At 44.7% G+C, this 20,871-nt stretch overlaps 1 protein-coding gene across 8 annotated transcripts in view; it reads left to right on the top strand.

Moving 5' to 3' along the window:
- Window positions 1-3,197: 3,197 nt before the first annotated feature.
- The window catches only part of POLA2 (DNA polymerase alpha 2, accessory subunit), a 46,779-nt gene continuing 29,105 nt past the window's right edge, over window positions 3,198-20,871 (top strand). For all 8 annotated transcript variants that reach the window (XR_013636035.1, XM_073351860.2, XM_073351857.2 and 5 more), the window contains exons 1-11: window positions 3,198-3,379; window positions 4,031-4,158; window positions 5,147-5,232; window positions 6,396-6,453; window positions 7,214-7,320; window positions 9,365-9,558; window positions 11,443-11,531; window positions 12,810-12,965; window positions 13,606-13,668; window positions 15,384-15,426; window positions 16,981-17,105. Coding sequence is in view for 7 of the 8 variants with exons in the window: in XM_073351860.2 (XP_073207961.1) it covers window positions 3,295-3,379; window positions 4,031-4,158; window positions 5,147-5,232; window positions 6,396-6,453; window positions 7,214-7,320; window positions 9,365-9,558; window positions 11,443-11,531; window positions 12,810-12,965; window positions 13,606-13,668; window positions 15,384-15,426; window positions 16,981-17,105 (1,134 nt within the window). In the remaining variant the exon portion in view is untranslated. The remainder of the gene's footprint in view (window positions 3,380-4,030; window positions 4,159-5,146; window positions 5,233-6,395; window positions 6,454-7,213; window positions 7,321-9,364; window positions 9,559-11,442; window positions 11,532-12,809; window positions 12,966-13,605; window positions 13,669-15,383; window positions 15,427-16,980; window positions 17,106-20,871) is intronic.

The raw sequence follows: 20,871 nt of genomic DNA, 5'->3' as shown, positions 1-20,871 counted from the left end.
TTCTTATCCTGGTAGTTTATTGTATTCACTATTGAATTCTACAAAATTGCTAATATTATTAGCCCAGAAAAGCAATTCTTACATTAGCTGTATTGCAATGGTGTCTACCCTAGACCAGCGGTTTTCAAGCTGCGGGTTGCGACTCAGTACTGTAAGGCACTGGGTCATGGCGGCTCTGGTCAGCACTGCCAACTGGGCCATTAAAAGTCCCATTGGCAGTGCTGCCCAGTTAAGGCAGGCTAGTCCCTACCTGTTCTGACACTGCGTTGCGCCCCAGAAGTGGCCAGCAACACGTCCAGCTTGTAGGCGGGAAGGCCATGGGGCTCCGTGTGCTGGCCCTGCCCCAAGCACAGCCTCCGCACTCCCATTGGCCAAGAACCGACCAATGGGAGTGGTGCCTGCAGGCAAGAGCCACATGGAGCTGCTTGCGCGCCTCCGCCTAGGAGCCGGACCTGCTGCCAGCCACTTCTGGGGCACAGCGTGGTCTCCGGTGCCAGGACAGCTAGGAAGCCTGTCTTAGCACCCCCACTGTGCTGCTGACCAGGAGCCGCCCAAGGTAAGCCCATGCCCCTCCAAACCCAGAGCCTCCGCCTGCACCCCAAACCTCTCATCCCCAGCCCAGAGCCTGTACCCCCAGCCCAGAGCCTTGACCCCCTCCCACATCCCAACCCCGTGCCCCAATCCCCTGCCCCAGCCCTGAGCTACTCCCAAACCCAGAGCCTCCTCCTGCACCCCAAACCCCTCATCCTCAGCCCCACCCCAGAGTTCTGACTTCAAACCCCTGCCCACACCCCAAACCCCTGTCCAGAACCTCTCCCACACCCTGAACCCCTCATTCCTGGCCCCACTCCACAGCCCTCACCCCAACCCTGTGCCACAGCCCTGAGCCCCTCCAACACCCCAAACCTCTCATCCCCAGCTCAGCTGGGTCGCGGGCATCAATTTTCTTTAACTGGGTCACCAGAAAAAAAGTTTGTAAACCATTGCCCTAGACACCCCACCCGCATTGTGCAAGCAAGTCTACACAACAAAAACAGACAGTCATTGGCCCAAAGATAAATATAATTCACAGTTTATCTTTAGGAGTATGATCCTAAGAGACTATGAGGAAAGCTTGACTTATGCACTAGCAGTTCCATCTTTGCAAGAACAGGGCCTTAGCTGTTGAAGCCAATGGGAATTAAAAGTGCAAAGCAACGCCTAAGATTGGGCCTGGTAATTCCACATACTAACAACACTCTGCTGTTCCCTTCTGTGTGGAGCTGTGGGGCATGAGTCAGGGAAATACAGTAAAATGTAGGGACATGAAGGAATAAAATAAAATTCACTAACTTTAAAAGAAACTTGCTTTTTCTTCTGTTTTTCTTTTTCCACCTACAGCTTCCATTCTCATCCTCCTGTTCCCTGTGTTAATCAGGTGTGATCTTGTTTCTATCCTTTGTAGTTCTTTCTTTGAAAAAAAAAACAAGTTTTCTCTTATTCCCTAAATGCAGCCCTGGCTCTCTAATGACATAGCTACACACACAAGTTGTAACAGTTTCACATAAATTGGTTTAAAAGCCAAGTCAGTCAAATCAGCACAAACCGATGTGTGGGCACATTTACATTAGTTTAAAACTAGTGATACTGGATTAGCTTGTGAGGTGCAAGCTAAACTGCTACTAGTGAAGTTTAAATCTGTTTAAGAGCAACCACGTGAAAAGTTACAGCAGTTTACCTCACTGTGTTTAACATAAGAATGCCCTACTGGGTCAGACCAAAGGTCCATCTAGCCCAGTATCCTGTCTTCCGACAGTGGCCAGTGCCAGGTGTCGCAGAGGGAATGAACAGAACAGGTAATCATCAAGTGATCCATCCCACCGCTCAATCCCAGTTTCTGGCAAAGAGGGGCTAGACACAGCACTCCTGCCCATCCTGACTAATTGCTATTGATGGACCTATCCTCCATGAATTTATCTAGTTCTTTTTTGAACCCTGTTATGGTCTTGGCCTTCACACAACATCCTCTTGCAAGGAGTTCCACAGGTTGATTGTGCATTGTGTGAAGAAATACTTCCTTTTTTGTTTGTTTTAAACCTGCTGCTTATTAATTTCATTTGGTGACCCCTTGTTCTGGTGTTATGAGTAGTAAACAACACTTCCTTATCTACTTTCTCTACATCAGTCATGATTTTATAGACCTCAATCATATCTCCTCTTAGCCATCTCTTTTCCAAGCTAAAAAGTCTTATTAATCTCTCCTCATATGGAAGCCATTCCTTACTCCTGATAATTTTTGTTGCCCTTTTCTGAACTTTTTCCAATATATCTTTTTTGTGATGGGGCAACCACATCTGAACACAGTATTCAAAAAGTGGGCATACCATGGATTTATATAGAGGCAACATGATCTTTTTTTCCTGCTATCTCTCCCTTTCTTAATGATGCCCAGCATTCTGTTTGCTTTTTTGACAGCCGCTACACACTGAGCGGATATTTTCAGAGAACTCTCCACAAGGACTCCAAGATCTCTTTCTTGAGTTGTAACAACTAATTTAGAACCCATCATTTAATGTGTATAGTTGGGCTTAACACCATGCAACACAACATTGAGGGTACACTAGGCCTTTAAGGGGGTTGTTTCTCCCTACTCTCTTCTCTGCTAATCAAAGGACCCTTCCCCCCCCTTAATATATTTCCCCTTCAGCGCTCCCCCTGGGGGCTCATGACCGCTCTCCCTCAGGGAGAGGTTATATAAACTCCACCTTTGGGGGAGAAATGGGGAAGCCTCAATATATCTCATCCCGCTCAGGAAGCTCCTGCCCAGCTCGCTCACTCTCCCCTCACTAAGGCTCCTCATCCTCGACCCTAACTCTCCCGGGTCCCCGCCCGCTCCCCGAGCACCAACGGCAGCGCGAGGCCAGCCCCTCCCTCCGGGGAGCTCCGCGAGCCAGCCTCCCCCTGGCACTCGCCGCTCCCACCTTCCCCCGCGAGCCGAAAATGGGAAAACAGCCCCGCCCCTACTGGGCTCCAGCCACGCCTAGGGCTTCGCATAGGCTGCTCGGGTGTGTAGCCACGCCCCCCAGCCATGGTCCGCCGCAACCGACGCGGCATCTCCGAGGCAGCTACCCCGCCTTCTCCCGATGAGCAGCTCAGGGGTAGATAGCCACGCCCAGTCGGAATAGACCCCGCCCCCTTGGCTGCCGGAGGCTGGAGCCGGCAAGGTGACGGCGGCCGTAAAGTACTGAAGTGTCGTGAGGGTGGCGGGTTTTTCGCTTGCTTTCTGTCCCAGCAGCCGGCTGGCGGGGGTGGGCAATGGGGTCGGTCTGTGTCGAGGAGCTGCTGGAGGATCTCAGGGTCTTCGGGGTGGGCTACGAAGAGGAGGCGGTGCCCGACAAACGTGAGGCTGGAGGAGGAGGAGGAGGGGGGCACTGGGGGTGGGGGGGTGCGGCGAGGTAGCAGGAGCCGGAATGGGGCTTGAGGGAGGAATTAGGGCGGAGGGGCTTCTGGGGCAGGTGCAGGGGGGTTGTGGGGGCTCAGGGAGCGGACCAGTGGGGCTGTGTCCTGCGGGTTGTGAGGAGGGGGTGGGTAACAGGGCTGTGGGGTGGTGGGAGTCAGGTGATGGGGTAAATTGAAAGTCTGGCGGGGAGGGGGCTTGCGGGCGGTCTGGAGGAGGGGTTTTGGGGGTATGAGGCAGAAAAGCGATGAGCGGCATAATTTGCTCTTTGGACGCTGCTTCCTTCTGCGCTTATGTCCCTTTTTGCTCCACTTCCTGTGTTTAACGTTGGGGAAACTAGTGTTTGGGACTAGCTGCTGTTTGTATCAAGGATGCCAGCTGATAAAGTGCTCTGCCCCAGAGGCTGTGAGGTGGGACGAAGTGCCCCTTTTGTTTGGTCTGAAAATGGCGAGAAACAACTGTGGTTTGACTGTAATCTATCCTCTGCAGTGCTAAACAACTGTAGTTGTGATGTCTGCCTATTAAAGTAAGAGAGATGACATCTGTAAATTCATCAGTGATTCAACTCTGTATAAAATATCTGTCTTCTTACAGTGGTTGAACTATGCATGACACACAGACTGGCACAGAGTGACTTGGCTAATGAATTAGTTGCCTTCACTACAACTAAAGATGATGCGTCTCGTCTCACTGTAGAGATTCTGAATGTCTTTGAACATGAAGTAAGAATGATGTTTAGTAAACAGCTAATAGAGGGTTGGGAGGAGGCATAGTTTGCTTTGTGTAGACTGGGGGGAAAGGTCATGTTTTGAAGAACGTATAGCTAGCACTAAATTCCTACACTCTGGTGTAGATGAGGCATGTATATACCAGCAGATCAACTTGAAACGTAGCTGGGCATTATGAGACCTGTGCCTGCAGGCACAGCTAACGTACAACTTGCCTTGTACATGGTGCAGTTTTAGAACGTGTTGTCTAGAAACACTTTCTTTAATATAATTTTATCATAATTAAAACAAATCTACCAAGAGTGAAACAAATTCAAACCAGCCCTTGCCCTAAATATAGGTATAATAGAGTATGGTGATTTGGCTTCTTGCTGCTTTGAAGATTATTTCCTGTATTATAGGAACACCTAGAGGTCCCAACTGAGAACCACAGTCCTATGATGATGTGGCCTATATATGCACAGTTAGCAAGTTCCCGCTCTGAAAAGCAAACAATCTAAACAGACAAAAATATTCAGAGAGTGGGAGAAAGGAAAGCTTAATATTTTGAGACACTCCGTCACTTTTAAAGCAGGAAAAGAAACTGCTTTCTAGGTTGATAAGATTGGGGGATCCAATATACAGGTCCCTATCTATGCAATATTTTTAGCAGACAGTAGACACTTTAGCACGTTCTAAAATCACAAATTGCTTTTGGGAAAAAAAAATAAATTTATTTTTCAATAGAAGTCTGAGGGCTTAAGCTCATGGCTGAGAACTCCCAAATTCTAATCCAACTCTGATAGTGTTTCTCTCTGTGGCCTAGGTTGATATTTCATCTCTCTGTGCCTCAGTTTCTCCATCTGTGAAATGGTGGTGAAGATTAATACCCCGGGTTGGATTAATTGGTTAACATCTCTAAAGATCTTTAGAGATGCGAAGTGCTATATAATCAAGTTATGTGTACAGCTTGAAGTAGTCTTGGACTTTCATTGTTCCTCAGGTACTCAACAAAAGAGTTACTAAAGCTCATCAGAAAAAGGACAACAGATACTCCGGAATCAAGGATATCAACACCATTCAGGGACTGTATCCTTCTCTATTTGTTTAATATCAGGACTTCTAAATAAAAAGGCAAAATAAGTCCTTTTTTAGCTGACTTTCTTGATTCAGCCTGTACTTTGGTATTGTTATATAGCATAGCTTACAAGGAATTAATTACACGTAATCTGTTACTCAAGAGAGGAAGGGTGGTTCATTCAGTGATTAGGGTGCTAGCCTGGAACTCTGGAGACCGGTTCAATTACCTGCTATGCTGCAGACTTTCTTTGTGACCATAGGCAAGTCACTTAGTTTCTGTGAGCCTCATTTCCCTATCTGGAAATTAAGGACAATAGCACTGCCCTACCTTGCAGGTGTATGTTGCATTAAAGATTGTGAGAGTCTCCGATGCTATGATGATAGGAATCATATAAATACCTAAGATAGTCAACTTTCTCTAGTAAAGATTTTTAATATTAATGTTCTCCTAGCATTAGGTGAAAGATAAGTAACAACTTACTCTGCAACACCAGGAGAAACTGCTAAAGAGTCAGTGCTTGTACTGGGCTCCTCTGTGCTTGACGCTGTACAAAATTTAGGAAGATACCCCAAAGAGCCTACAGTGTAATTTAAGATAACTGATATAGTTCTGCTGGGACAAAAACTATGTAGACAAGATCAGCTGGCAGTCTCCTGTGGTTATGGCAGAATTAGATTTTGAAGAGGCTTCTCCATGCATAAAAGAGCAGGATGGGAGAAAGCTGTTAACTTTAGGGTTGGAAAATGCATTCCTTTAGTGTAATGTTTCTTGTCAATATCTTAAATTGCTCCCAGAACTGCAAACTTTTCAGATACCTTAGGCATCCTAGGATACTTCCTATCCATCAATGGAATGGAATCCATCAAGAATGATTTTTTAGTGCTTGGCAAAAATCTTGTGATCTCTGTTTTACAAGAAGGGCAATAGCCCTCTAAAGATAGTTTTACCTCTATAATATCTTTGTTTGTTTTTAAGCACTTTAATTGAAATTTATGGACCAGATTCTCCATTGCACTAGTGTAAATGGATGCACGTGTGTAGGGCAACATGCTTCCAAGACAGAACCATAGGATTTTGCAAACGACTGAGTAAAGATGCAGGGCAACAAATGGTCAAACCCTAAATTTCAGTAGACGCTACTCTGTTCTCTTCCGTGACTAATATTTGTTAGCATTGATGTAGAGGAGGAAGAGGAGAACCTCTTAGATGCCTACACAACACCGTCAAAGGTAAGTATATAGTGTTCTGTACGTTTCTGTTCCAAACAGAGCTACCCAGCTCCATTCTCCTCTGAGATGTTGGAAGCTGGGTGGAATTTTAAGGCTTTGGGGCATATGTGAAAGTGTTACTCACGAAAGCTCATGCTCAAATAAATTGGTTAGTCTCTAAGGTGCCACAAGTACTCCTTTTCTTTTTGCGAATACAGACTAACACGGCTGTTCCTCTGAAAACTGTTTGTTTGCTATTTCATCTGTCTTAATGCAAGCAAAGATTTACTTTCTTATCTGGGATGAGCACAATTTTCTTTCTTTGGATGTGTGATTTAAATATTGTTTCCCTTTCATCAGGGTAAGGGAGGGAAGATAGATCTTGTGGCTGGGCTGGACAGTTTTCATGATTGTTGCAGGGTTATTTTTAAGGAATAAAGCCCCAGTCCAGCAATGACTTCTGTGTACCGCTTTGAATTTGGTATGGGTGCAGGGGTCCATCTGTGCAAATGTTATTGCAGGATCGGGGCCTGTGTCACTTTAAAAGTCATAGGCTTAATTCTTTGTTGCCCTACTAATCTGTTTTGGCAGCATTTTACACCCATTTTACATGGTATTGATCTAAATGACTACACAAGGTGCATTGCAGTGGAGAATAAGGCCCTCTCATGCGTCTCCTGAGGAGTAGTAGCTGAGAGAAAATGGCATATGTGTAAAACCCTCAATTGAATTTCAAAATAGTCTGGGAAAGACTGACGCATCTGTTCTTCCTGTATTGTAGGGCTCTCAGAAACGGAACATAACGACACCAGAAAATCCACGGTCTAAAAGGACTTTATCCACCCGTAGCCCCCACCTGCTTTTCTCTCCGAACAGCTTCTCACCAAGGTATGGTATTATTGGTCTCCCACTTGAGTTGGCTCTTTTAGCAGCTCCCTGTCTCCTCCTCACACTGTCTTTGAATGTGGTTTAAATTGTGGCTGAATTTTGAAGCTAAAGCCTCAAGACATTTGAAACTAGAAACTGAATTTCCTCTTGTATAAGCAGGGGAATACCAAGCAGGAGTAGGGAAGTGGTATTACCTCTGTGTGTGGCATTAGTGAGACCATTATTGGATCATAACATCCAGTTCTGGTGTTCACATTCAAAAAAGATTTTGAAAAATTGGGAAGAGTTTAAAAAAAAGAGCCACAATAATTATTTGCTGTCTAGAAAACATACCTTAAAGTGAGAAACTTAAGTTCAATCTTTTTATTTTACGCAAAACTCTTGGTCACAGTCCTCAAGTATGTACATGGGGAAGAGATTTTTGGATAGTAGGCAGCTCTTTAATTTAGCAGAATGAGATCCACTTACTGAAAACTGAAGCTAGACAAATTCAGGCTAGAAACAGGTGCAAATTTGCAACAATGAGTGTAATTCATTGTTGCAACAATTTAGCTGTGGATGTGGTGGATTCTCCATCCCTTGAAATCCTCAAATCAAAACTAGATATTTTTTCTAACAAATATGCTGTAGCTCAAGCAGAATTTATGGGTTTGATGCAAAAATTATTGGATGAGGTTCTCTGGCTTGTACTACACAGGAGGTCAGACTAGATGATCATAATGGTCCCTTCAGGCCTTAAAATCTATGAATCTTTCCTGTCTTCACAACCCTATTGGTGATGGACACAGATTATTAATAACTATGCGGTAGTACTTAGAGGCTGCACCTAAGGTTGGGGACCCTATTGTGATAGGCACTCTACAAACATAGTGAGAGAATCCCTGCCCCAGAGAGCTACTTAGACATGACAGATGAAGGGTGAGAGAGAGAGAAACGGGCAAAGTGACTTGCCCAAGCTCACAAAGGCGGTCAGTGGCAGAATTTGGGGGTAAAACCCAGGTCTCCTGAGTCCTGGTTTGGTGCCCTAATCCACACTGCCTTCCCAGTCTCACGGTGTATGCTAATCTGATGACATGGGGGCAAAGCTAGAGTAAGTCAGGGAGCAGATCTGTCTGTCTGTTTTAACCACGTATATGGTCCCTATCACTAGTATGAAATCACCTCACAACTCCCCTGTGAGGTGAGGCAGTGCTATTATCCCCTATTTAATGATGGGGAGCTTAGGCTAAGTGACTTTTTTTTTTTCTCTCTCTCTCAAGGTCACACAGGGACTCTGTGGTGGGGCAGGAATTAAATCCATGTCTTCCCAAGTCCTAAACTGGTTCCCTACCCACTGGACAATCCTTCTTCTGAAATGACTGACCACTGTGGGACGCTATCTGATCAGAGATGTCTTTGCTTTCCCCTCCCAAAGACAGCCAACAGAGTAGAGACAAAGATCTACCACTACTGGGTTTGGGTGGGCAGAAACTACTGACAGGTTAGACTACTGCTATCTAAGAGACACCCAGAGTATAGCAGGAAAGACTTCAACAAGCTGCTGGCCCAGGACAGTTTCTGGGAATCCTGATACTTGCACATGCCTATGGATAGTAGGAAAGGCACAGGTGAAAAGAGAAACTTGCTACCAGTGCCTCAACCACTTAGCAATTGAAGAGCCCGCTGAGTTATGGTTTGTTTGTGTTGAAGCTTTTTTCTTTGTAAGCGTTAATGACAATAATCCCATCATCTGGTTAAATTCCAATTTGGGTACCTATATTCTTGCCTGCTTAAAACTCCCCCTGCAGTTTCATGTGGATACAAGATTATTCTTGTTCTAAACCATTGTATTGTATTGTTATGCTGTGTTAAACAGCTGCCACATCCCACCCAAAAGGTGGCTAAATTTCTGTGGCAGAAGAAGTCATCTCTATATCTAAGCCATTAGATATCTGAATAAACCCATGTTACAGAAGGCTTGGTCTAACTTGTACTAGATTTGTTGCTTTTAAAGTCAAATGAGATCAAGTCACTTTTCACAATTCCTTTTCTTCCCTCCATGCAGTGCTACTCCCTCTCAGAAGTATGGCTCCCGGAGCAACCGAGGTGAGGTGGTAACCTCATTTGGCTCTGTGCAGGGCACATCCTGGAGTGGAAAAGGAGGCCACGGATCAAGTGTGAAGCTCTTTGGTCCACCAGAACAGTCGCTAACCAAGAGTTACAAATTCATGTTCCAAAAGTTTCATGACATCCGGGAAGGTACCTTAAAGATTTTTTGTATGTAAGAACCCCTAAAGACTTATGGTACCTTACGCTTCGGCTCTTAACATCTTTACTAACTAGAGAAGCCAGAAGCTTCTTCCCAATGAAAACTCTGTTCTGGTGAACATTGTGAAGGCTGCTGTGAGCACATCAGGCCTGTGTCCTAGTCCCTCCACTGGCTCCCAGTTAGCTTCCGATGCCAGTCTGAGCAAAGCAATTAATGGGTCAACCCCCAGTGAGATCAAATAGCAAATTTTGCTCTATGAACCGCCATGACAGCTGCCCTCCTCTGGGACAATACAGACTACAAAGCACAAGATGAAGAATGTGAGAACTGGGGCAGTGCATTTTTGGATAAGGAGATCCAGCTATGGAGCAAACTTCTCGAGGGGATCAGGCGAGTCTGGGCCCTGACTACATTTAGAAAATGCTGCAAAACCCTTTCCGCCATAAGAATAGCATGCAAAAAACTGACACCCCTTTGTACCCAAACCCCAACCAACAGACCACCAAAAAAAAAACCACCCCCCACACACAAATGAGACCTTGAAAAGGGAGCAGTGCCATGAAGTCTGCTATAAACTTCACTTTTGCGTTTAATTTTTGTGTGGAAGGAGCTCTGATACTACTGTGATTGACTGACTGAAAATCAGGTCTTGTATTTGGAGGTGCTGGCCATCTACAGCTTCCACTGAATTCAGGATGTGGGAACTCAGCGTCACTGAAAATCAAGCCAATAATTTAGTGAGACACAAGAGATTTGGTTTGCCCCTATAAATAGGAATTCCAAAACTGGTTCAGGGCAGCATTTTGTTTAGGACACAAGATATTGAACAGTGCTAGGTGCTTCTGTGGAAGCTGCAAGAAACTTGAGGTGGTCAGTTATGGAATAACCTGCCCATAGGGCAGGTTGGAAGTTGGCTCAAGCTTTGAAGCAAGTGGGCTTATTTTCCTTCTTCTCTCCCCCGCCCCCACTCTGCCCCAACCCTCTTTAATGGAACTGTGGATAGTCTTGTCCATATAAATGCTGAATCCTACTAAATTCTTGTAGCTGTATTTCCACAGACTGATTAACTGTAGCTCACGAAAGCTTATGCTCAAATAAATTTGGTTGTCTCTAAGGTGCCACAAGTACTCCTTTTCTTTTTGCGGATACAGACTAACATGGCTGCTACTCTGAAACCTATTTATTTTATGTGTGTTTTAAATTTGCTGCCTTCCAATTTCATTGACTGCCTCTTTGCTTTTGTTATGAGAGAGGGTAATTAGGAGCCCCCCGATTAACATTTTCTGTACTGTTCAACATGTTCATATGGAATGATCCAGGTACTTCATACTATTCAAAGATGGCATTTGACCTCCAGTTAAAGTAGGCAATTAAGTTTGCCTTTCCTGATCTCAAGAAATCACTATCCATGAGTCCAGCTGTTCCCTTGCTGGTTAGGCAGAGTACTTTCTTCTGCTTTAGAGTAGTATCAGACATTGGTGACTACTGGGGTATATGGAGATAGGGGAGTTATGGAATTTTGTTAAGGCAGTAGGATAAGGTGCGATCCTCGGACTTTGGAGACCTGGGTGCAATTCCCTGCTCCACCATGGACTTCCTGTGTGATCTTAGGTAAATCATTTAGTCTCTCTGTGCCTCGGTTCCCCATCTATAAAATGGGGATAACAGCACTTCCCTACCTTACATGGGGTAATGTGAGTATGAATATGTTAAAAATTTGTGAGACACTTGGGTTCCCTCGTGGTGGTGGGGGGCAGATAAGTACCTTGGATCCTGAAAGAGAAACTCTATTTTAAATTGGCTCCTGACTTCATGTTCTGTCTGCTTGTTTCTGCAGAAATCTTAAATGTTCTTACACTGTTTTATGATTTTAGTACTGTCCTGGAAGATAGAAGAACTCGGGGATGCACTGAAGAAACATTACAAGATCGAGGAGTTCACTTCTGTGTTAGTCCCTGCACAGGTAAGCACTGCATCTCAGGAGCTTTTTCATAAGTGGGTGTGTTTGCAAGTCTCTTCTGTTGTTGTTTCTTTGTCTGTCACTACATTGCATTGGCAGTGATTTTTCCATTAAATATTGCAGGATATATAGAAGTTGCACCTTTGAGACTGTTGGTCAATAGCATGTTGTGTAGTTACTTTCTCCTTCCTTATTCTCAAGGAAACTTATAAGAATAGAAGTCTTGCCAGACTGGATCAGATCGGGGTCTGCGTAGCCCGATATCCTGTCTCTGACAGTGGCCAATACCAGATGCTTTAGAGGAAGGTATAAGAAACATCAAAGAAGACAACAATGGAATTACTCCTATCGGGGACCTTCCACGTGCCTGTTATTTATGCACTGGCATATGCCTTTAGGCAGGAGGGCTTAAATTCCTTCTAAACTTCCTGTCTTATGTAACAATGGATGTTAGTTATCCATACAAATTAGGCTTAAGTAGACTCCATCTTTTACATACAAGGAGAACCAATAGCCAGAAAGTCAGCTGTATGTTGGAACCGTCTGAGGGGACAGAGCCAGAAGACCAGCTGGAGCATGTGAGGATGTCTGTAGGATGTGGAGAGCAGCATAGCAGACTTGCACAACCTGAACAGTCCAAAAGAGTTCCAGCTGAGAGGACAGATGGTCTAGTGTTTAGGGCACTGGCCTGAGACTTAGAGACCTGGGTTCAATTCCCTGCTTGCCCAACAGACTCCCTGTATGACCTTGGGAAGTCACTTAATCTTTGCATGCCTTAGTTCCCCATCTGTACAGTGGAATAATAGTGATTTGTATACCATACCAGGGTGTAATGAGGATAAATGCCTTAAATATTGTGAGCTTCTCAGATGCTACAGTATTGAGATACATGTAAGTACTTTAGATACAACTGTGACCATGCATCAATTTGCTTGGTTTGCACTGCCGCCTCCTTAAGCCAAATTGGCCCAGCAAAAACGGGCCTGATTTGCAAACTACGGTAAAAATTTGTGTCTGCAGTGAGTTGCATCCACAACTGATTCATTGAGAGAGAACTTTATTTCTCTTCCCCAGAAGTCCATTGTTAGGATAGTTTATTGCAGGTCAAAAATTGGGCCTGAAAATTAGGGCTGAGGGGTCTCTTCCTTGTCCTGGGATTCAGCTTAGTTTTTAAGGCACTGGAAATTTGTGGAGCTTCTGAGACTGCTGTCTTGCATGGGAGATGAATTTGTGCAGTAAGGTCCCTTTGGCTAAGATCATTCTACGCTTTTTGTTCTGTAGGAACCGGTCACTGTGCTGGGACAGATTGCCTGTGACAGCAATGGAAAACTGAATGCCAAGTCAGTCATTCTAGAAGGGGATCGAGAACACTCTTCAGGAGGGCAAGTTCCTGTGGATTTATCAGAACTGAAAGAATACTCCCTCTTTCCAGGACAGGTGAGGTGTTGGACAGGGCATATTGCTGGGGGCAGAAGGGGCTAGCAAATCTGTCCATTACTTTGAGATGCAGGAATTATATAGGAGAGTTTTCAAGGTTTGAGTCTTGATTTCTAGAATGCTGGGTGCGGATGGTTTGAATTGTCAAAGGAGCCTAATGAGTTTCCGTGGAATCTGGATAACTTTGAAAATTATTTAGTCTCTGTGACTCAGTTTATCCATCTTTAAAATGGGGATGATGCTTACTTTGTTTTGTAAAGCACTTTGAGATCTGAATATGAAAAAATAATAGCCAAGGTCTTATTATTACTACTTGGGGGATAGGCAGAAATATATTACCTTCTAATAAAACCATTTTGGCATAATAGATACAACACTGGATTGGGGACTTGGATACTATGCCTGGCTCTGCCACTGGCCTATCAGGTGACCTTGGGCAAGTCATGACCCCTCTCAGTGCCTCAGTTTTCCCTCTGTAAAATGGGGCTAATGATATTGATCTCTTTTGTAAAATGCTTTGCAATCTACTGAAGAAAATACTAAATAAAAGCTAGGTATTACTGATAGCCTAGCCCTTTCCTGAGTCTGAACAAGCAATCACCCTGGTGTCATGGATTTCTTCTATTTAACTGTTTTCCAGGTTGTGGTGATGGAGAGTATTAACAGTACAGGTGGAAAACTGGTTGCATCTAAGCTGTACGAGGTGAGTAAATCCAACTAAGCACAAATCCTTTTCTACTCTTCCCATGTCTTTGTGCTGTCAATGAAACATCAGGAGCAGGTCTAGAACTTTTTCCCAGAAACTGGCTTCTCTGTTCTTACAAACATAGGCGCCGACTCCATGGATGCTCCAAGGCTAGAGCACCACAGGAAAAAAAAAAAGGGTAGGTTCTTAGCACCCACTGGCAGCCCCCCATCAACGCCTCCTGCTCCCCCCCAGCGCCTCCCACCTGCCACGATCAGCTGTTCCGCAATGTGCAGGAGGTACTATGGGGGGAGAGGAGAGGAACGAGAGCTGGATGTGCTCAGGGGAAGGGGTGAAGTGGGGGTGGGGCCTGGGACAGAGCCAGGGGGAGCACCCCCGGGCAGATTAGAAACTTGGTGCATATGCTTACAAGCGATTTTTATAGTTGGATGATCAAACAATTTAATTGTGAAATAATTCTGAATGATTAAATAATTAACCCTTCTGGAAAAGGAGTTAGTCTTGTCTATCTAAGTAACTTGTACTGCGTTCAAGTTAATCTTACCATTTGTGAGGCACATCTGTTAAAACATGGGTCTAAACTGTCAAAAGTAGGTAATGACTTTGGGGCCTCTATTTTTGAGTCCCCAACATGATACGTTTAAAGAAGCCTGGCTTTCAAAAGGTGCTTAGCACCCACTTCCTGAAAACTGGGCCCCTTTATTGTGCCTTAGGTTGGATCCCCCCACATTGTGAGGGACTTTTGAAAAATTTAGGCCAAGATTTGTTTTTCAGTGTACATCTTTTGTGTCAGGTTTGTTGCATCTGTGTATCGCTAGGTGTTAGATATGGTGACACCCTAGAACATCAGAAAATACAACACTTACTAATGTGGCATCCAGAAATCAAACTGCTAGAAAGATTATCCACAACTCACTAGGAGTCCCATCACCTTTGATAGTGCTTGAGTAAATAGGTCTTGCAAAGTCAATAAAACAGGGCTCTTTTAAACTAAAGAGCGCAGAAGGGAATACTTTCTGTTCAGTTTCAATGCTGATTCTAATAGGCCAATGATATTCCCCAAGCTCCACATTCTGATTCCCAAACACCTCCTGTAGTGCTGATGTTCCTTGAAATCTACATACCAAAAAACAGCAATCTAACTTTACTTCCTTAGCAAGCATCCATCCACCTGTTTGTGCACATGCAGCAGGGGTGGTTAGACTTTATCTTTATTCCATGACTTAGACATCTTGCAAAGACCTCTTAAGTAAATGCATCTCACTAAGTATCACAGGGTTTGTCTGAGGCTATCTAAGTGCTCCTTTGGGGATGTATAGTTTTTGGATGGCTGCTGCAGCAATGTGATATCTATCAGTAATGCATGAGGCTGACCCCCCCCCCCCATTTTTTAATCTCACTAAGCCCCTGTGGGTAGTAGATTTATAGAGCTTAATGCACATCACAGGTGGTTGAGGTCACTTGCCCTATGGTCTTGTGTTTCACGGTACCACAGAGGCATGTGATAATCACCCAAGAATGTATTTGTCCCTATTAGTTAATCAAATCAAACTTTCTCCTCACTCCTGCAGGGATGGAATAAATGTCTTTTATGTAGAGCCTATGGACCAAATCCTGCTGTGGGTTTATATTGGTGTTGCTGAGAATAGAATTTGGCCATGTGCAATTATTCCCTTTGCTTGCAATGATTTTCAAGTATCCTTTCTCTTCAGGGGGTGCCTCTTCCTTTCTACCAATCTACAGAGCAAGTTGAAGGTGAGTTCAATTATTTTTAAAGATTTCTCCCTCCCCCACCATCCCCCCCAGCTTAGAAAATCAAGGTTAGCTTTGCATACTGGTTCTTTAGAGAATTAGACAGATACACACTCAACAGCACAAACTGCAGCTAGTGCAGTTTCTCAGATCTGGTACACGTTAAACTTTAAAAGCATCATTACATACTCTTTACTGGGCATAGCTTCCTATTTTTTTTAATAGGTCCATTGTGGGATTGTTCTTGGATCCAATCCCAGTGATCTGTTAAAATAATCTCCTGTGTTCTGACTCTGCACTGAGAATGTCATGAAAAATTGAATTAATTTCAGGGGCTGGCTTAAACCCAACCAAAGGCCTTTAGTTAGAATTTTTTAAGATGCGCCCAGATATATATATAGATATTTCAGCAGCTTTCCATCTGTTGGAAGGGCAATTGGGGAGGGAATCAGAGGAAAAATGATCAGATCATAACATGCTAAGGAGTCACTCTTGACCTCTCCAGTATTTCTGTATCAGAGTCTCAACCTGCCTTGAACCACGCCCCACTTTAGCACTGCCCAGTTTAGCACTTGGAGGCTCCCCCCAACTACAAAAATACCCCCCACCCTTAAGCACACTAAGTCACAACAGCACCCACTCAAATTTGGCCCAGTCTCTCCTCTCTCAGATGGAGGCGCGGCCGAGCCAAACCTGAGAGGTGATGCCACATCTCCCCTCCTGCGCACCAGAAGGCAACACCACCCACTTAAATTTGGCCCATTCCCCCACCCCCTGGTCATGACAGAGGGGTGGACAGGCCACACCCAAGTGGTGCTGTGACCTGGAACTTGCCAGCCCCTCACTTCTACCATAACCACTGAACCATAAGAAGGCTCATTGGGCCCCCTCAAAGTCTGATGTACCCCCTTCATTGAGAACCTCTGGCTTGTACTGATATCTTTATTGCACAATAAATCATCTGGCTAAACTTGGGGGTGAGTTAAACAGGGCAGTATGAATCACTCATGATGCTGAATTGTCTCTCTTCCTTCTACTTCTCATCCTCCCCATGCAAATACTTAACACAAGCAATGTCTTGGATTTTATCCTCCTTCCCTCAATCAGTGATGTGGCACAACATGATTGCCTTGATAGCATCCCTTGTAAGACCATCTGACGCATAAGAAGAGAAGTGTTTTTTTTCGTGTTTGTTTTTTGGTCTAAAATCATCCAGAATCACTGTGAATAGAACCCTAAACAGAAATATTTTAAGTGGCAGGGTGGGGAGATGCTCTTTTATATTGCACACCCCAGCCAGAAAAATTGAACAGCTAAGAAATAGCACTGGGCTTGTGTGTGTGTATCAGATCTTAAACATCACATCACAGTGCCTCTCTTTCCATTTGATGGATGCTTCTGTGTGCAACATCTGAGAGCAAGATCTTAGAGAGAGCAAACAGCGCCAAGCAAAGGTAAATGGAAATCCCCCACGTGTATGATGGCAGGATAGAGGATGCCCTATGGGCAAAGGGGGAGCTTAGAAACTTGTGTTAAAACTGTTGTAATACATTTTAGATTTGGAGCTGCAAATGGTCTTGTTTGCTTGTGGGCCCTACACAACTTCCGACAGCATCACCTATGACCCTATGTTGGATCTGATTGATATTATCAACAAAGACAAGCCAGATGTCTGCATCCTGGTAAGAGAGAAGATTTATTCCTTTTGGGTTATTCAGGAGAAGAGTTGCATGTTTGGATTCGGATCCTGCAATGAGTTCTATGCAGATGGACACCTGCCCAGCATGGAGCCCATTGACTTCAATGGGGTTCCATGCAGGGGCCTTCCCACATGGAGTTCCTGGCAGAACAAGGGCTGCGGTCCCAACTAGGGGTCTCCTGAGAAATGGCTTTTGCTCTAGTAATTATTCTGAAATATTTCTTCTGTTTATGTAGGGCCTGTTCTCCTCTACCTCCAACCGTTACACTTACTACATCTGGTCGTCAATTACATTCTGATCTCTCAAAAACTTAAGCATATTTTATTATTATTTGTATTACTATAGCACCTAGGCGCTCTAGTCATGGACCAAGGCCCCCAACTGCACTAAGTGCTGTACAAACAGAACAAAAAGATGGTCCCTGCACTAAGGAGCTTAAACTGCAAGTATAAGACCACACGCAACAGATGGATACAGACAGACAGGGGAGTACAAGGAAACAATGAGACAATATTGGCCAGCATACTAGGCTGTGATCTCAGCACGCCAGCAGCCTAACTATTGTCACTTTTTTTTTTTTATAGGCATCACAGAACAGAGATCTTGAGGAGGGTTTTGAAGGAGGATAATGAGGTAGTTTTGTAGATGTTTTGCGGGAGTTCCTCTCAGTGTGAGGGGCAGGATGAGATAAAGCACGAAGGTGCTTAGCTCTAGGCATGTGAGTAGTGCCAGTGAAATCAAGGGAATTGTTCATATGCTTTAAGTTAAGCGTGTGCATAACTTTTTTTGCAGGATTGGGGCTTTAGAATGTAAGCATTGCAGAGCAGTGTCTGTGTCTTCCTGTATGTTTGTACAGTTCTTAGCACAATGAGGTCCTGATTCCAGTTGTGGCCTTGGTCCATAATAATAGGATTCTAAAGCACAAATCCTCTGAGAATCATTGCAGCTGTTTGACTGCATAGCAACACAACATAACTGTTAAGGACTAGAAAAGAGGAAGATTCCCATATTTAATTAAAATTGCAGGTGGGGAATTGAAGGAGGCAGAATGGAATTACTCAAAGCTGGAGTTTGGCCAGGACACTGGGGTTAATGCTCTTATGAAAAGTGCCATGGGATATTTAATGAACATGGGCTTTCAGGACCTTGGTTTTATTTCCCTTTTTTGTGCCGTTGCTTTGTAACTAAATGCTATAACATGTAGCTGAAAACTGTTTCCATTCAAAAATACTAGGCTTAAAAAATGATGTGAAAATTCAGCTGTGATCAATTAGGCTACAATCCAAAAGCAAGATGACCATTCTTGGTCAAAGCTTATTGCTGCAAGTCCTCTTACAAGGCCCATAATATATGAATGCTTTTTTATCTCCATGTGAAGTTTTGAATTCCCTGATGCAAATGCCTACCTTGCTGTAATGTGCACATCTTCTTGGTTGACAGGAATAGCCCTAGAGTGAGTGCCACCTAGAGTTAGTACATGCCTTTCTGTGTGCCCAATCCATAAAGGATGTGAATCTGTCTCTAACTGAGCTGTAATATGTTGGCATCCTCTCTGGATTGGGCATGGAGGCAGAGACACTGATTAATGGTTTACATACTTCCTTGGGGCAGAGGAAGCTCATTCCAAAGTGTGTGAGGTCTATAACAGTTCAGATTCTAGGACCTCTCAAGCTGATCTGTCCAGAGACTCTGTTTCTGCCACTGTCTTGTTCTGTGGCCTTGGGAAAGTCTGAGTGTCTCAGGCTTCTCCATCTGAGAGAGAAATACACTCACTCCTGTAAGTTACTGAGTTAAGTGCACAGTAGTATTAAGAGGAAGCTTTTGTATTGTAGTATATCCTAGAGCCCCAACTGAGTTTGAGGCCTTCTTGTCCAAGGTGTTGCACAGATACAGTGAGACAGTCCCTGCTCCGAATAGGCAAGACAAATAAAGGGAGGTGAAACAGGCAGAGAGAGGGGAAGTGACTTGCCCATGTTCACACAGTAGGAGAGCTGGGAATAGAACTTGGGTCTCCTGACTGCTAGGCCAGTGCTCTATCCATTAGCCCATGTTGCCTCTTCTTTGATTTTCTTTAAATTGAATTCTAAACAAGACTAGCTGTGAACCGAAGAGCTTTTAGATTATGTACCACACAAGGGATAGGGTTTATCGGATAGCCCACTAGAGGTCCTAGTGTGACTTCAAAACCAACCTGTGTTTGCCCAGAAGAGGCTGGTTGCAGTAACATTTTTATGTTAGGTAATCTCATTTTATATATATTTTTTTAAAAAATGCATAATGAATTTAAACCAAAAATGAAGCCCAGTTTCTGTATGTAACTACGTAAAGTTACCCATAGCCTCACAATCTCTGTGAGAGTGTACAGCAAATACAGGCAGTTATTAAATTCCCTTGGGAGTCAGTGATTTACCCTTCTATTCAGAAAAGGTGAAAGGCACCTTGAAAAAAACAGTTACTCATCTTCTTGTAACTGTTCTTCGAGATGTGTTGTTCATGTCCATTCCAATCAGTTTGTGTGTGCACACACGTGCACGGTGGCCGGAAGATTTTTCCCCTAGCAGCAACTGTAGGGTCAGCCTGGGTGTCCCCTGGAGTCGCGTCTTCATGGCACCCAATATAGAGCTGTGCTGACCCTTCCCCCCCACCCACCCCATGTTCCTTCTTGCCAGCTACTCCGACAGAGAGGTAGGAGGGTGGGTATTGGAATGGACAAGAACAACACATCTCGACAAACAACAGTTACGAGAAGGTGAGGAACCATTTTTTCTTCTTCGAGTGCTTGTTCATGTCAATTCCAATCAGGTGACTCCCAAGCCCGAGTTCAGGAGGTGGGGTCAGAGTCATCCACTGATTGGAGCACTGCTCTACCAAAGACCGTGTCATCTCAGGCCTGCTGCGTAATCACATAACAGTTGGTGAAAGGGTGGATGGAGGACCATGTCGCTGCTCTGCAGATTTCCTGAGTAGGGAACTGTGCCAGGAACATTGTTGATGAAGCCTGCACCCTGGTGGAGTGCGCAGCGATCGGGGGTGCAGGAACTCCCGCCAGATTGTAGCACTCACAGATACAGGAAGTGATCCACAACTAAATGCATTGTGATGGCATGGGTAGGCCTTCCATTCTGTCTGCCACCGCCATGAATAACTGGACCGATTTTTCTGAACGACTTTGTTCTCTCGATGTAAAAGGCTAGTGCTCTGCGGACATCTAGTGAGCGGAGTCTGCTCCCTGCCGCTGGAATGTGGCTTAGGGTAGAACACCAGGACAAAGATGTCCTGGTTAATGTGAAACTGCGACACAACTTTCAGGAGGAAAGCAGGGTGAGGCCTGAGCTGCACCTTGTCCTTATAGAACACAGTATAAGGGGACTCTGAGGCTAGGGCCTTGAGTTCAGACACCCTCCTAGCCGAAGTTATTGCCACCAGGAACGCCATCTTGTAAGAGAGGTAGAGCAGGGAGCACATCACCAAGGGCTCAAAAGGTGGTCCCATGAGTCTAGAAAGGACCAGGTTGAGGTCCCAGATCAGGACAGGCTGACGGACGTTAGGGTATAGCCAGTCAAGCCCTTTTAAGAACTGGCTGACTATCGGGTTAGCAAACACAGAGCGGCCCTCCTCACCTGGGTGAAAGGCCGAGATGGCAGCCAAGTGCACTCTTATTGGCAGTAACGAAAGCCCCTGCTGCTTCAGATGGAGGAGGTAGTCCAGAATAAGCAGCACTGATGCTAGTGTTGGGGATGAATAGCGC

Source organism: Lepidochelys kempii, chromosome 7 (assembly GCF_965140285.1).
Source record: "Lepidochelys kempii isolate rLepKem1 chromosome 7, rLepKem1.hap1, whole genome shotgun sequence".
NCBI lineage: Eukaryota > Metazoa > Chordata > Testudines > Cheloniidae > Lepidochelys > Lepidochelys kempii.
This window is presented reverse-complemented; position numbering and strand designations above follow the sequence as displayed.